Source organism: Helicoverpa armigera, chromosome 6 (genome assembly GCF_030705265.1).
Source record: "Helicoverpa armigera isolate CAAS_96S chromosome 6, ASM3070526v1, whole genome shotgun sequence".
Lineage (NCBI taxonomy): Eukaryota > Metazoa > Arthropoda > Insecta > Lepidoptera > Noctuidae > Helicoverpa > Helicoverpa armigera.
In genome coordinates this window covers 12,272,288-12,289,273 of record NC_087125.1, presented here as the reverse complement: position 1 = coordinate 12,289,273, position 16,986 = coordinate 12,272,288, and the positions used below count along the sequence as shown (strand labels likewise).

Below are 16,986 nucleotides of genomic sequence, written 5' to 3'. Positions count from 1 at the left end.
GTAACACGGCTATATAGTCTATGCTCTTCCTGTTCGACGGTCCGACGGGCGTGCGACGACAAGAGAATCGCGTTCTCAACTTCTCGCAAATCGTGGATATCGCAGTCGTGCGATCTCATTCTACGAACGGGATTTATTCCCACTGAACGAAAATTAAACTCGTAACACACCATTTTCAACACAATCGTGTATTACCGCATAAAAACGAAAACGACTTTCACCGGATACATCGATAATTTGATTAACGAAAGCAAGGGGGGCTCGCAAATTATCCCACATATCATTGAATTTATATGACAATGTATCCGTGCGTTTGTTCAGTTACCGATATATCTGTGTGATGTACTGTGTTGTTCGTTTAAGTGACAAAGCAAAAGCGTTGGCTCCCATTCGAGACTATTATCCTATTCGTGATTACGTTGGGCCGGGAACTGGCCACTTGGTTTAGTCGCCGCGGGGACTCCAAAGCGGTAAATACGGAGGCGCAGATCCTGCTTCGCATCATTTATCGTCAGGATTGCGGTGAGTACGGTGCCGACGCGGTGCGGTCACCTTTTCATACAATTATTGCGAGTAGACATCGAGGCGAGTTTTGAATTTTCGTACTTGGCATCTGACATTGAAGGCAGCCCGATCAGGTGCCTGTAAGTCTTAAAATAGCTATAAAATGTCAAGTCTGGCCTGGCACCGTAGCAATCAGCTGATCTGTAGCGTTTTAATTATAACGAATTAGGTAACTAATAGTTTGTTGAGACTCGCTAAGATGTCGTTATCGCCGCGTGCATAATCGTTTGATTATTATATTGTTGATAGTCTTATCTTGGAGATAAAGTGTTACATTACATAGATTGGCAGTCTTGACACATTTCCAGTGATTTGAACTTTGTCCTTTTTCAGATTTAAAAATGGTGCAGCAAGATTTGACTTAGGCAAGTCAGACTAATTGTTTAAGTGGTAGTCGGGAATGGCTCGGGGCGGCTCACGGGTGTGAGCTCCGAGAGAGCTAGGGACACGGGCCAGTCAAGTGTAGTGTTGTGCTGTGTCTAGTCATAGTGTGTGTGTGAGTGACGGTGGAGCCGGGATGCCCTCCGTGATGTTGTCGGCAGTGCTTGAAGAGGAGCCCGATTTGTACGAGGCGTTCCCACCTCATGTAGACCCCACCGGCATTACTATCCTGACTGATAGTCCTCCAGGTGAGTTATTATTATTTACTTTCATCATACAAATTATATATTCATCTGTTAAGGATTCTGCAATAATACTTTTAAAATAAATAGTCTCCTTTCAACATATCACGGTTGTTATTATCCATGAACAAATATTCTTATGAGATCTATGAATAAGAACATCTTATATAATTTGTATGAAGGTCACAATTACAGTTGTTATCATAGTTTTTAATTGAAAATGATTACTTGATTAATTCAATTTAATGTTGTTTGTTTAATTTAATTGAAGAAAAAAGTCTTGTACTATCATTACTACTATAGAATTGTAATAATCAGATGTTTGTAATTACCTAGTATCTTTATCAATTGATATGATTCTTACTGAATATCACTGATTAATTGAAAGTGTGGAATTTTACAATTAGATTATTGTAAAAACAGTCATATGACTGGCTAGTAAAGTATTATTACAAATTATTTAATCTGCATTATGCACAAAATACCTCTTGTTGTGCAATGATAAGGAAAAATACTGGAGGATTTTGAGTTCTAGAACATAATAAATAATGCTAATGATTATTTCTTAAAAACAACACTAATTAGAACCAATCAATGCTATATTATTTATGCCTATTACAAGTCCTTTTTGCACAACAATGTTAATTTATGATACATGAAATATTGTCTATGTGTTACAGTAATAAATCCTTTGTGGTCATAATCTACTTTATGATTGTTTATCAAAGACCAGACTAACTTTTAATAAATGAATGGGCATTGAATAAAATTGCGTTCTATTTTCGAATTGAACTGTAATTTTATTGTTTTCTTATCTGAGTCATGGTGTATCGTTTTTTTTTTTCATTTTACAAATGAGTCAGCTTACCAAAATAGTATACACCTTGACTTTTGGATGTTACTTCTCGTAAATAAGATAGTTCCGTTGTTTCGGGCAATAGCTCCGCCGTCCCGGCGCATTCCGGGAATGATTTTAACCGACGTTTTCACGGGAATCCTAGAGGCCAGCCGACGGTTTCTTTAAAAAAACTCACTTTAAAATATCATTCGTTTTTATAAACCTTGGACAATTGTATTGTCCTTATACACCCACACGAGAAGCTCTTCCGTTTTTTAAAACGAAGTAAATGGTTCTGATGTGACCATGTAGCTGTCCTATTATAGAGATCCAAAAGCGGCCATACGGAACAACGAATCCTATGAAAACTAACCAACAATATTAAAACAAAAGAAACAACAGCTCGAACATCGCCCGACGGCATTTTCGCTTGCGAAAAAAAATCCACAATATACGATTGCTTTTACAGAAAAAAATCTATCAAACATGAATGATGGCCTAGAAAATTCACCGCAGCTCTGAAATCAGGCAATAGATCAGCAAAACTCCTCACGTCCGTGTTTTTACAACCACCACATATTGTTGCGTGATAAACCATTATAATTTCAATTGCTATTAATTATGTGCTTAAAGAAATTTTCAAGGAATAGAAACTGGTGCGTAAAAGGCAAATTAACTCATTGAAGTAAAAGAAACGAAGTTTTTGTTGCTCCAGTTAGTTACGTGTGCAACGGATAAAAAAGTTTTTAGGATACAAGGAGCTTAATCAAAAAAGATGCACAATGCAGTTGGAAAGCTCTAGTAATTAAAAGGTTGGGAGTTTGGGACGTATAAGACGTCCATCTGACTTCCAAACTGTACCTTTGTACTAAAATCTAGTAACTTATAATAGCACCTTACGTCTGTAGTCTTTATTCAAATCAAGTCAGAAAATGAAGAACCACACCAATTTATTTAAACGTGTTGAATGATATCGGCCCAATAGATCTGATAAAGATCACGCATCTTGGATACTTCAAACTCCTGTCCTAGATGAACCAATAAAGCCTCGGTCTGCAAACTTTAAGACAGCAAAGAATTTTTATTGCATTGTAGTCCGAAGCTAAAAGCGAACCCATCGTTTGCCAAATTCTAAAGAAGTCAAGAGCCCTTTATGGTCATTCTTGAAGATGATACGTGAATAGAATTTTCCGCTCAGCGTGAAAGATACCCCGTTTTGGGGAGCACTTACTCGGGTTTCAAAGTGCCAGTAAAGGATAATTGTTACCACATAATGAGACTCTTGGGTCCCTTTAAATAGTCTATTTAGATAGCGGCTTGTAACTCGAGTTTATTACAGGCTGGGTCCATTCGTATCACAAATCTTTCCGCTTCCGTATCGATCACTCATGTTCTTTTGAATGAGATAACATAATCGATATGTAGTGACAGGTTACTTCGTTGCCAACCAGCCATTTATCAGGGATCGATTTAGATCGATTATAATTACTGCCGTACTTGCAGGATGAAAGCGAATGATAAAACTCATTTGAACGATTACATCCAAGTTGATTAGCGAATGGCAATTACTTTAGCAATCTGCCGATATCCCTTCATTATGTCTAAGTACGATTTGAAGCTGGGAAAGTGAAATGAGAACTGGTGTTCAACATTCGTACCACGATCGATTTCGCAAATGGTTCTTAAATGGGTAAAACTGCCGGAGCGAGTTAAAATACTCGTAGATTACAAATGGATAAAATACAACAGAACTTGCAATTGCTTATATTGATGTGAAATTAATATAAGCAATTGAAATTCCTGCCGCAGAACCACGAAGGGTCTTACACTGAAAACCAACGAACCTGTTCGATCCGCTTCCATATCTAGTCCTTTCGCCATTGACGATGTTCATTGACTTCATGTTTCTGGCCAACCGTCGAGTTTCCCTGAATGAGTGTAATGCTCGGATCATTGTTTGTGAAACAGACGCTTGTTGTGCATTGCGTTGTCTAAACACTCTTAACGTGACAATAGTGACTTAACATTAGCGAAGTAAGTTCATGTTAGCAACTCTGTTCTATGTATTGTCGACGTTTATTTGTGGGCGTGTTGAGGTAGGGTAAGGATTTGCCTGAGCTACGGTCTGTGCATTGAATTTTTGAAGCTTGAGTTTAAGAAGCGGCTGTCGTTATTTAAAGGAAGTTATCTATGGGTTAGTACCTAGTTAAAATTCTGAATATTATCACATTGTAAATATACTTACTGATTTACGTATTTACGTCGTTCTTCGTGAGCGATTCCCAGCCATTATACAAATGTCTGAGCAGGCTGGTTATGTCAAAAACGATCTCGATCTTACAACGTACGTTAGCAGAATGATGCTTATCGCCAAAAACCGGATACTAACCCGTGCACCTGATTAACGAGAGCGTTTGCACCGAAATCAGTTTAAAAAAGTATAGTACTGACTCAGTGCTGAGCAAGTGAAATGTTAGTCATTGGACTTGTACTCCTTGGAATAACTGAAGGGTTGTGCCATCGATAACGACAAACAGAATTAGAACATCGAGGTTTCGCAAATGGAAAAGTTGAAAATAACCCATTTTCTCAGAACTTTTCTATCACAGGTGCTCTCCGTCTGCAAAGTTTAAGACGACAGATGGGAGCATTTCGTCTGAAAGACTTTCACAATATATTTTAAGGTTCAAAGTTACTTCAGAGAGCTTGTTGATAATGTCTATCATAATATTGACGACATTTTCTTCGTGGGATAAAGTTGTCATTTTAAGGTCTGTTTACAGCCTATAAAGGAGAGAATGGCCAGTATATTATGGCAATAATATCCAAAATGGTCGCGCCTCTTTATTCGTGTTTGCTATCTCATTTTATTACGGTGAATTTAATGTAGGACAATGTTTCGAAGTATCCTTATCATTTTTTTAAACTTCGCGAACGTAAACCTTGTAAATATTTTTTACCAGATAGGTCTGATTAAATCTAGTTTCCTGGATATCTGTTGATCATTAATTTGGAGCAACTGGCTAATCATGTTCTCGTGTATTGTCAACTAACGCACTCTTAGTAAAATCAATTTGATATCGAATGTTATGTCAATATTTTTGTGAACGCTATCAATTTGCTCTATCATAGAAACTTCCGTATGTTCTGGTTGAATATTACTCATACACGGGTTCTTTTAAGCAAAATTTTGCAGACAAGTAAATTGATGATTGGAAAGCGTTAAGTTACTTTGTCTAATACATTTTCTTCTTTGTCTAAAGGCAGTACTGCTACATTTTCCAAAATACATGAACTGCTAAAATCTCTTTTTCGACAGAAATCTGATAAGAAACTGTCCCTCCAAAATCCATCTTAAACCTTCATAAAAAAACAGCTGATTTTGAGAACAACTCAACAGATTTTGCACAAACCCGTCAGATGTTAGGAGAAAGTTCTTTCTAATGAATAATAAGTGTTTAATGTCTGTAATTTATTCCAACCTCAGATTGAGAATGGTTGCAACTGTTTATAAGAGTGTTGCCAATACTAAAAATAAGTGCAGACAAACTACTCGTCTATTCAAGCTAATTAGGCGTGAGGTGTTTAGAAAAACATAATAAAGCTCTCACAATGTCGTACACAAGTCCGTTTCTTATTTTAATTTGGTTTTATTGCTCCATATTTACAGTTTTCTCCAATTCTTGTGATTTTTTACCCTTTGGTCTACACATAAGTCTTCGTCAGGTTCTTTTATCTATTTTCCGACCCCCCTTCCTGTTTGCCGTCCTATGCATCATTCTTTTTCATTACATTTCATCCAATCTTATATCACCTCTTATCCAAACAGTCACCGTCCAGACTCTGTTTTGCTTCTCTCATAGGCGCCACTTTCATGATGCTCCCTATCTTTGCTTATACTATCCATAAATTACACAATATTCTTGTATAATCACTCCCCAGAATCAACAAGTGAACCGGACCTTTGCATATGCAGATATTACTAGAATATTCTACTCAAAACAATAAACGCTATTAATATTCTAGTCCCATCTAGGTCACAGCACAATGTTTGTTATCAATGTAGGAGGCAAACAATTCTCATCTCAGTAATAAGCGTTATCAATGAAGAAATCTGAGCTAGTGATAACAGTATCTAAAGTACTGGTGATAAGACTGTGTGAATTTATAGTTCTCTTAGTCATTGTAAGCAGGATTATCTCTCGGAAAGAAAAAGTAATGCGCTTTTTTTAATGCGTTCGATTCGATGACGTATAACACTGTCATGAGTGAATCATCGAGATAAAAATCCCTTTTAAGGGGTTTCCTATAAAATGAGTGTGAAATGTGTGAATGTTTACTCAAGTACCTAAATTGGTGTGTGCGGTTAGAGGTTCAAATCGGTTAAATTGTTATTGGGATTTCCCATATACAATTAGAGGCCAGACGTACGTATCATGCTGTTGAAGTCTTCAATTACACAAACTTTTCTCTAAGGAGAATTATCAAAAAATCGGACCTCAAATTACTTTTACAGTTAAGTCTTTTTACCAAGCTTGCAAAGGTTCTATTGACCACGGTATCAATTTTCATTCGGCATGATAGGAACCACAATACAATGGCTTTTTATGTCCTTTCCCGGGTCTCGTGTTAGCTCAGTCTCAAATTTCATATGGTCAATCAACTGCTTTTGTTCCGCAGTTTGATCGTGAAAACGTCTCAATTAGATATCATTTACTTTACCGTAAATATCTTTAGTTGGACTTATAAGTCCAACTAAAGATATTTACCTCTATTATAGGTATTTCAGTTCTTTACTCAATTAGTAATTATTGCTTTTTTATCTTCCAATGTAATCATCTTTAACTTGTAATAATAAAATATGACCATATCCTCTTGTTTACCAAGATTTCCTATAGCTAGACTTAAGTACTTAAATCCTAGGAACGTGGCGACTGAGTAATAAGACACATCTTTTATTACACCTCATTGCGTATTGTTATGTTAAGACTAGTCTTCGTTATTTACCTTCCTATAAAATTGACATGACATAACGCACGTATGCTTCCTCATCTTATAGCTCATCTTAGCTACGTATCTATAATTATCTGTAGGTCTGAAAAACAATGTAAATAAACACGAAATAACAAACTAGGTGAGGTTGCATCGCAATCACGTGATTACGCTTTGTAAGATCAGCAAAGCGGTCCAGCGATGGTCCGATGCCATGCGCTCGCGCATAGTGGGGGTAACACGCCACCTGGCGAAAGTACAGACCCTAATCGACATGATTTAGCGAATAGAATCTTCACACCTGCTCATTTTGGATCGATAGCCATCTGTAACGTATGGAACTATAAGATAAGAGGGGTACAAATATTGGTTATACGGATGGACTATTATACCCATTTGAGTCAAACGTAAAGATTGGGCCATACACTTGTACTTCCTTAAATTATTGCGAGTTCTGGGGTTCTCATTCGTGTTTGGCGGTTGTGCGTGCCATCTCAAGGCCACTGAAGAAGGCGGGCCGATGCCATGCGCTTGCGCAGTTAGAGGGGGTAACACGCCACCTGGCGAAAGTGTAGACCCTAATTGCGATGTTTTTGTATTCATGAAATAATAACTGCGTTTGAATGGATTTTAGAAGGGGCAAATAGAGGGGTATCATTTAAATATTTTTACATAGCGAAAACTGCTGTATAATACAACTTTAAGTATTATAGATTTCGCGGATATAAGATAGCAGTACGTTGAGTGCTTATTAGAATCCAACCGGTGTTAGTGCGCCATACAAATTAGAAATCTTAATCTCAATAGGGCTTACAATGATTAAGATAGTATTATAAAATCTGTATCCTATTATTAAATATTTTGATGACAACACCATATTTAATAATAGGATACAGATTTTATCTATTTGTTTATAATAATAAAATGATTAGATACAAATTTCTCAAAAACATGTGGGAAATGGAATATTTTTGTTACAGTAGGTTAAACACCTGTCGTGACATTCAGTGTAAACTTTGAACTTGTTATAATGTTTCTTAATACTGAAGGTGTTATTAGTCTACAATGCCTATTGAAACAACAACCCCTTGGGGATACTGCTATCTCTAAAAATCCCTTAAAAATAAGTTACCAAATTAACAATCTCCATCAACAACTATTTTTATTGTCCGTACAATCATTGAGTACAATTAAGGATAACAAAGAAACAAAAGCGAACAGCGTAATCATATAAAATACAAAGAAAGTAAAATATATGGATACAGTCATTATATTTCCTGCTATTGCAGTTACACATTATACGCTAAAAAGATTTATCTCATGATTTCCGTTAAGAGATTCATCTGCTGTGGTCTACGTGACTCGAGGCACTGAGGTATAACTGGCTCCAACGACCTTTATAATTAGTATCTTCAATAGTTCAGCTACAAACTCATGTTTGTCAACTATTTAGCAGGTTCAAGGAAAGACAGGACTTTTGATCAATTTCACGTTCAAGAGAAAGGGCTCTTTAGTGTCCTGATAGAAAATGTGACGTAAGAAGTGATTATATTTTGCAACACTGCATGAGAAAAGTTGCTACATTGTGTTGCATAACTAGTTGAAACACCTAAGTGTAATTGCTTAGAGTTATGCTGTGATAATCTTTGTGAAGATTATGACAGTAAACTCTTTTGTAGTTATTTTTCTCCAGGTATTCTAACAAAGGTTGTATGTTAGACCAGAAAAGTATAATATAAAATAGAGGACAAAATTTGCAATCGGCTTAGTCACGATTCAGCATAAGAACCTACCAGTCAAGCTCGTGTTGCATTTTACCTCATAATTTGAAGTGAATTGTTTAATTAATTGCTCTAAAGACCTAATTTGGAGACCCAGTTTTATATCAATATTGGCAAATCTATGTTTTTTACTGCCTCGATTATCTTAAGTGTCGTCAGTCTCGAAGGAGAGAACTATTATAGTTTGAAGAGTGATTAAGTGACAAGATAAATGTGATTTATTATGGTGCCTCTTACGAGTTTGAGTCATACTTTGCAAGATAAAGTGGTTCATTCACGGTGTAACTGAATACAATGCGAGATCTTAGACTGTGCCTTTATGATGGCGTTGGTTGTACAAAAGATTCGCAAGTCACCTACGATGGAGGGGGTCTTGGTGTGGCCTAAGCGTAAGTCTTGTTTGATGTTGTAAATGGATTAACATTCTTCGTATCTTTTATATTCATGTTTTTCGGTCATAAAACAATATTTTTGTCGAAGAAGATTTTAAGTATCCTTTTAGTTTTACGCCCCAACTTCCGAAGTTCTCAGAATGCCAAACGCACAAAATGTAAACAATTAGTAGTCAGAAATATGAAAGGCCGCAATGCCAGGTCATAGAAGCAATACAATAAATCTTAATTTCGTTCGTTTGTGATGCATCGAGATCGCTATTCCGAGTATGCGCATGAGTTGGTGTTGCCGTGAATTTTGGACGCTTTTCAAAATGCAGGAACTTCCTTCCTGATTTCTGAGAATCTGAAGATAGTTGCCTTGAACTATAGAGCTGTTTATTTATAAACTTCGTTGATACATTTCTAGTTTGGTATCTCTTTACGTTAGCACCTTTTAATTTGTGATTTCATTCTCAGGTAGTTTTGCATTTCAAGGAACTACTCGTGTGTACCTAGGAGTAGGGGTTTTACCCACTTAAACTTTGAACACATTTATTTTCTATAATGTCATCCACTGTTATACCTACAATATTAAGGAAGATTAACCATTCCAAGAGTTATTTTAGCAGTATTAAGAATGCCGTGTGAATTCGCACGTACAGCAGATATAACGACCGCAATTAACAGCTCCTATTATGTCACCCATAATATTACAAGCTGAATAACTCATGGGAACAGCACGATCATCCAACGTCATGAGTGACGTCACAAACCCATAATAGTATTGCCCTGTTCCTCAAATTCATTACGTATAAGGAAGATCCTTTTCGTGTTGTGAATAAACGGTGTTCCTATGCAAAAAGAAAAGGGAAAATTATTAAGGAAAGGAAGGTTATACATAGTTGGTGAATCTTCGTGAAAGGCAATCTTTCTTTCTGTGAGTGAGGTCTTTTGATTAAGCTTGAGGCTTTCATCAAATAAATAATGAAGAAGATTATTTTTATTGCGTAGTTTTCGTGACTTTCATGTGTATGTTGATGATTGTGTTGTGCTTAGGGCCCCCTTGTCGTAGGTAAAACTATTTAAGGGTTCTTTTCCTTTCGACGTGTGTTCGATTCAGCACAAGGACATATCATACCACACCCCTTGTCTATTTCAACCTGTCCCACTGTTCAGTGTTGTATTGGCTTCTCTATTTATATCGGCCGTGTCCATACTGATGGCTTTGACGTCATTAACTGCCATAAGCACAGCTTTATGCCTTTCATGCAGGATTATTGCGTTCTAGAAAATTCTATTGAGGTCCGACTGTCCGACTGAATGAACAGGAAAACATTAGTAGTACATTTTCTTGGTTACCATACATGAAAGGTATGTCTGTTGATAGATTAGTTATAATAATCCCCGACCGTTTTTTGGTGTACTTGACAGCTGTCAATCAGTACAAAAACGGTATTTTCCCTAGAACACAGTCAGCTGTCTACTAAAAGTCGTGGTGGCCTAGTGGGCAAAGAACCTCTCGAGCAACCTCTCGAGTATGAGGGCGCGGGTTCGATTCCAGGTCAGGCAAGTACCAATGCAACTTTTCTAAGTTTGTATGTACTTTCTAAGTATATCTTAGACGCCAATGACTGTGTTTCGGATGGCACGTTAAACTGTAGGTCCCGGCTGTCATTGAACATCCTTGGCAGTCGTTACGGGTAGTCAGAAGCCAGGAAGTCTGACACCAGTCTAACCAAGGGGTATTGGGTTGCCCGGGTAACTGGGTTGAAGAGGTCAGGCAGGGCAGTCGCTCCTTGTAAAGCACTGGTACTCAGCTACATCCGGTTAGACTGGAAGCCGACCCCAACGTAGTTTGGGAAAAAGGCTCGGAGAATGATGACAGTCAGCTGTCTACTGCACAAAACATTCGGTACCCGATATTTATCTTTTCCGTAAAAGTGACAACACTTATCAGTCATTTCTCTTAAAAATTCGTATGCTAAGCTTACTAATTAATGTAATATTATTTTTAGGTAGGCAAGGTTTGTGACGATCGGTATAATCTAATCTATGCCTGACGTTTGTCAATGACGTTCGGTTTAATATTTTCGCATCATCTAGGATGTGATCTATATTTACCTACTAATATTATTAAGTTGATGAGTTGGTATCTTTGCTATCACGTCATAATCTCAGAAACGAAGTATATTATACCGGTACGATTTACAAAAATATGTCAGTGCTGGAGCAAGGCTTTAAGCCACTATTTTATAAAAAAAGAGAGATCAATAATGGCCTAAACGTTTACACAGATAATAATAGATTGATAGATTTAATTGCATAATAGTACTCATTAAGTTCAAATACAAAACAGCAACAAAATAAACGCCAATAGATAAAAACATTAAGAAACAACGTTGAATGCGCGTGAGCATAACAAAACAAAACAAAACAATAAACAAGATTAAAGTAAGTAGTGCCATCTGTCAATGGTGATGCCAACTCACAGTAAACATCTGATAGATTTAATTGCATTGAATCTTATCCGACCTCTGTAGATGTCAGTCGTGACTTCGTGAGATTCTTACCAGCGTGTGTTTATTTTTAAAGTAGGGTTGACGCCTTTTGAAAATTGAACAACGTTCTTTTTTTTAGGTTATCTAATAATGATTAGTGAGATTGTAATTAGAAGTAAAATTATTAATACTAAAATGTCTTTTTGCCTGGTTTAAAATTAATATTTTCTATACCAAAATAAGACTTTTTGATATGTTTAGCAACAAATCAACGCGAATTTAAACCGCATTCCTACACGTATTTCATAAATGTTACCATGTAACAAAATAAATTACTGAATTTGTAAATAGCAACATAATATACGATGGAAGTTGCCAAGTTTGTTAACAAAGGAGATCATTCATTTCGTACCCAAAACTGAAAGTGCCGGCCAGAGTAAAAAAATTCTTGATTCTTGTAGAGAATAATGCCCTGAACATTTTTTACTATTACAAGAATCGTCTACAATTAACCCCCCGGCTGCTATTTGACTTTGAAAATACCAAAAAATCCCACAATGTTTGGAGCATTACATTACGGCCACAAACTGAGGAAGGAAGCTGCTGCCTTCAAAGGACTCCTGCCCAACCTGGGAAGTAATCAAACGACCCCCGTCCAGACTCTTACTGACTAAAACCCATCATGGGGAAACCAGGGCCGGTGTAATTCATTCGAACAATCCTGCAGCCCCGATAGGCTTTGTCCCGAAAAAAATATCGTACGATTCTTGTCGAGGATGCCCTGAAGATTTTTTACAATTATAAGGAACCTCTTCGGTTAACCCCCAGGCTGCTGTTTGAGTTTAAAGTGGGAGAACCGTGAATAAAAAACCTATACTTGAATGTTATGGCAAATAACGTCCACAGTATTTTTTTAACCAACTTCCCAAAAAGGAGGAGGTTCTCAATTCGTCGGGATCTTTTTTTTAATGTATGTTCACCGATTACTCGAAGACGCCTGAACCGATTTGCATTTTGTTTTTTTTTTGGATAGGTTATACTTTCCAGGTAGTCCCATAATCACCAGGTCAGGATCTGATGATGGAAACTCTGAGAAATCGAGGGTAACTTTCGAAAATTGTAGGCGTGCATAGGTTAAAAACTTGACAATGAGGTGTACGTCTGATAACACTATGCAACAGTGAAGGTTTGGAGCTGACCTGATGATGGAGACGAGAGAAGGTCGAGGGAACTCGACAACTGAATATGTAAACTACCTCGTGTTTGGGCTTATATTATTCGTATTAATGAGAACTTTCCACAAATGTGGATAGTGACAACTATGCTTGTCACTGAAAAGCCAAAAATAAAAAACTTTTTACAAAAAAACACAGTGTCTAATGGATGTTCCTGAGTTTATACGCCACCGACTTCTAGGCCGATGCCTAGTTTTTTTTTTTTAGCCGAAGAATAGTTTTTTTTTTTCAGTGTTTTTGGGAGTCGGTTTTATTTTTTTTTGTTTACTGACCGAACGTCTACGATTACGGCCCCTACTACACTGATTAGCTCCGATTAGCCTCTTACTGATTAAAACCCACCATGTTCCTTCTGACCATGTAGCCAGGCCGCGGTAACTCTTTCGAACAATCCCGCAGCCCCGGCAGGTTTTGGCCCTGGTGGGCCACCTGGGTTTGCTAACTCTCTGAGGGGGGCGTAAACAATGCATGCCGACGACACATGTTGTCTCCAAGGAGACAGAGGGACTATGACCCACTCGAAATTCTATAGGGGCGAAGGGGATGGGATGCCTTCGTCTCCTTCTGTGTAGCATGCCAGAGAAGGAGGCGGTGGAATAACTGAGAGTTCGCGCATCTCATCCCAGCCGCTGCCGTGGACGTGGAAGACACCACGCGCATCGTTTGTCGAGAAGACTCCCGGCACCATAGATGTCGGTCTGTGGATGGTGAGTTTAGGGAGGCTCATCGTCCCTCCGCCTCCTTGGAAACAACAGGCCTGTGTCGGCGGCGAGCGTTGATCCAAGCCCTCCTCAGACAGTCAGCAAACCCCAGTGGGGCCCGCCAGGGCTGCGGGATTGTTCGAAAGAGTTACCGCGGCCCTGGTACATTATCAGAAGGAACATGATGGGTTTAAATCAGTAAGTCTCCTCGGTGTGCAGCAGGGGGGGGAGGGCATATCGTAGACGTTCAATTAGTTTAAAAAATACTATGGACGTATTTGTCGTAACATTTAAGTATAGATTTTATATTCACTTTAAACTCCAATAGCAGTCTGGGGGTTAACGAAGACGTTCCTTATAAAAGTGAAAAAATGTCAGGGCATCCTCGACAAGAATCCTACGATATTTTTAGCGGGGACAAAGCCTATCGAGGCTGCAGGATTGTTCGAAAGAATTACCACGGCCCTGGTTTCCCCATGATGGGTTTTAGTCAGTAAGAGTCTGGAGGGGGGTCGTTTGATGACTTCCCAGGTTGGGCAGGAGTCATTTGAAGGCAGCAGCTTCCTTCCTCAGTTTGTGGCCGTAATGTAATGCTCCAGATATTGTGGTTTTTTTTTGCTATTTTCAAAGTCAAATAGCAGCCGGGGGGTTAATTGTAGACAATTCTTGTAGTAGTAAAAAATGTTCAGGGCATTATTCTCTACAAGAATCTACAATTTTTTTCTTCTGGCCGGCACTTTCATTTTTGGGTACAAAATGTTCGAGACTTGAATGATCTCCTTAACCCTATTTGATGCGCAAGCGACGCTGTGCCTTTGACGTTGCTCTGACGTCACGAAGATATTAGTTGTGATATTAAGAAGTAGATTATTAAAAATGTCAGAGATATTTTTGATATTTAGAACTGTGAAACGGCCCACGAATATAAAGTAAGAGTAAAAATAGGTAGGCTAAATAGGATATTTTTAGTAGGTGGGTATATTTTTAAAGGATCTAATTAGGTTTCTTTTTATATAGCTATACATTGCGTTTATATACGTGATTGCCAAGAATTTTGAGAACCATTAAATAGATTCGTTTTTGGTTCAGATTCAGTTCTCAGTAATAAAAATGGTTACATGAAAATGAAACATTTATTTCAAGAAGTTAATTCATTTTGTAAATTGACACCCCTGCTATAGTTTGCACGCACAGTGGGTTCACACAATCTCAAAAGATAAAAATGTACGCTGACTTGTACTGCACTTACACTAAGAAAATACAGTTTATTTTCTTACTAAAATCAATGAACGGATAAGGCAACATTTTTTCATAACTTAATTAAATAATACTCCGGTAACTCGTCTTTTTTTACCTTTATTTTATTTATACCAACAAACAATTTACATTAGTGAAATGGATTAATTTGATAGGACAAAACATAGGGTTGGTTTTACAATATTTACTGTGCGATAAAAAAACACGATGTTCATATCGAGCAATTAATTCTAACATAATTAACAATGCACTCGTTGGATGCACGCCACGTCATATGAAATTAAAATACAAAGATAGCTTTTTGTACGCAGCTTTTAATGTTAAAAATACATCAGAAAGTACGGAAAGGTATTTTTTCTTGTTTTTGGTCATGATTCACAAAGCAGTGTGTAATTTCATGTCTGACATATTGTATGCAAAAGTAAAAACCGGTGTGCTACCAAATTCATGTAAAATTAAAAGGTTTTGATTGTCTCCCATGGTAACTGGTGTTATGAAGCGATCTGTCATCATAATTTGCCCCAAAATTTCTAAGAACACTAGCCAAAAAACTTTCACTTGCTTTTTGGACCAATTGCTAATATACGTGTGTAATATATATATTATGTATTTGCGCATTAAGATAAGCAGAAACAACGCAGTTTTCTTTCTAAACACAATAAAAAACAACTTAGGTACCTACTACATCCCATTACCAAATTACCGTGGAATATTGCTAAGAAAAACATTGTCGTATATCAGTGACTTGGTACATTCCAATCTGGTTGAATGCAAAAACTTTATAGAAATCACTGATAACGTACTAACAGTACTTTCTTTATATTCATAAAATACTTGTAAATATATGTCCCATAGTATTTTCTGCATCTTAATTCCGTAGGCATGGAACGAAGCGTAATTTAATAAATCCAGGGTTGTAAAAAAATGCGGATTTTGCGATAAAACTACGAGATAGGATGAAGAATAAAGCCCAATCTGGAAAATTATAGCTGATTGGATCTCCTTCTTCGATGGGACCCATATAGAAATAAAGCCTTCTTTCTGGGGCATTTATTTTCTTTTCATTCCACGGCAAAGATGTCCTGGATACGGCAACAGTAATGAACAAAATGAAATTATCTGCAAATTCTCAGCTTTCCGCCCGACCTTGGAAAAGTCAAATTGATGTGACATTCACATTATAACTCAATAGTATAGCCAGATGAAGTGAAAATAGCAGATTATCTCGATAAAAACAAACCTAAAATAGCCGTAAGTTTACTCCATCTGATAAAACAAACGGTATCTTAAACCCAATAATAAACTCTGTATGCTTACGTACTTGCATGGCTGACGTCATAATCTCCATATCAGTTCTTCGTAAATTATAATCAATACGAAAATCTGAGAGAAACTTGTTGTACTTACTGAATTTGGTTTGTCTAGATTTTAAGACATACCTAGTTCATGTTATAAAACACTTCTTGGAAAACATTGGTACACAGCTACATCCGGTTAGACTGGAAGCCGACCCTAACATAGTTGGGAAAAAGGCTCGGAAGAAGAAGACCTAGTTCATGTTATATTGAGCTGTCCTAATTTGACCACTATCTCAGTTGATGAAAAGCATTGACTTGGAAAGGTGGAAAATCCTTGTCAAGAAGTCACCTATTCACTGGATCCAAGATCCCAATATGTTGCTAAGTCCAGGAAACTGACTCTTTACGGAATCTTACTGCCTAGCTTTTCGCTCAATGCAAGTATTCCTATAACGTTTTGTACGTACGGGGGATGAAAGTCAATATAAAATTATTTTTATATTATCCTGTTTTTTGCTCATCTGTAGTTAATGTCAGCCGTATATCATTATATTTATCCTTTATCCTCCTTTCCACACGTAACCTGGTTTGATTGATGTGGTTTTCTATCAATCAAACGATCAATTATTTTTATACGGGTTAGGATTACATTGGATTTGGCAATGCTCCTCAATCATGTCTAATCGAAAGGCTTAATCACATTACCGGCCTCACAAAAAAACAAGTGAATATGTTTTTTTAATTGCGCTTAAATGGAAATTATATCACGAATTTCTTATAAATGAGCAATGTTCTCATTAAAATGATCATCCGCTTCTAAAGAAA

The 16,986-nt window shown here is 37.3% G+C and overlaps 1 protein-coding gene across 8 annotated transcripts in view; it reads left to right on the top strand.

Annotated features, from left to right (window-relative positions):
• LOC110374003 (GTPase-activating protein skywalker) overlaps positions 1-16,986 on the top strand; it is an 80,294-nt gene continuing 63,308 nt past the window's right edge. For 7 of the 8 annotated variants that reach the window (XM_049852167.2, XM_021331523.3, XM_064035232.1 and 4 more), the window contains exons 1-2: positions 1-522; positions 898-1,193. In XM_049852167.2, coding sequence (XP_049708124.1) covers positions 1,082-1,193 — 112 coding nt within the window. In that variant the 5' untranslated portion in view covers positions 1-522; positions 898-1,081. Of the gene's footprint in view, positions 523-629; positions 734-897; positions 1,194-16,986 lie in introns of those variants that run through there. The other variant, XM_049852166.2, reaches the window with a different exon arrangement.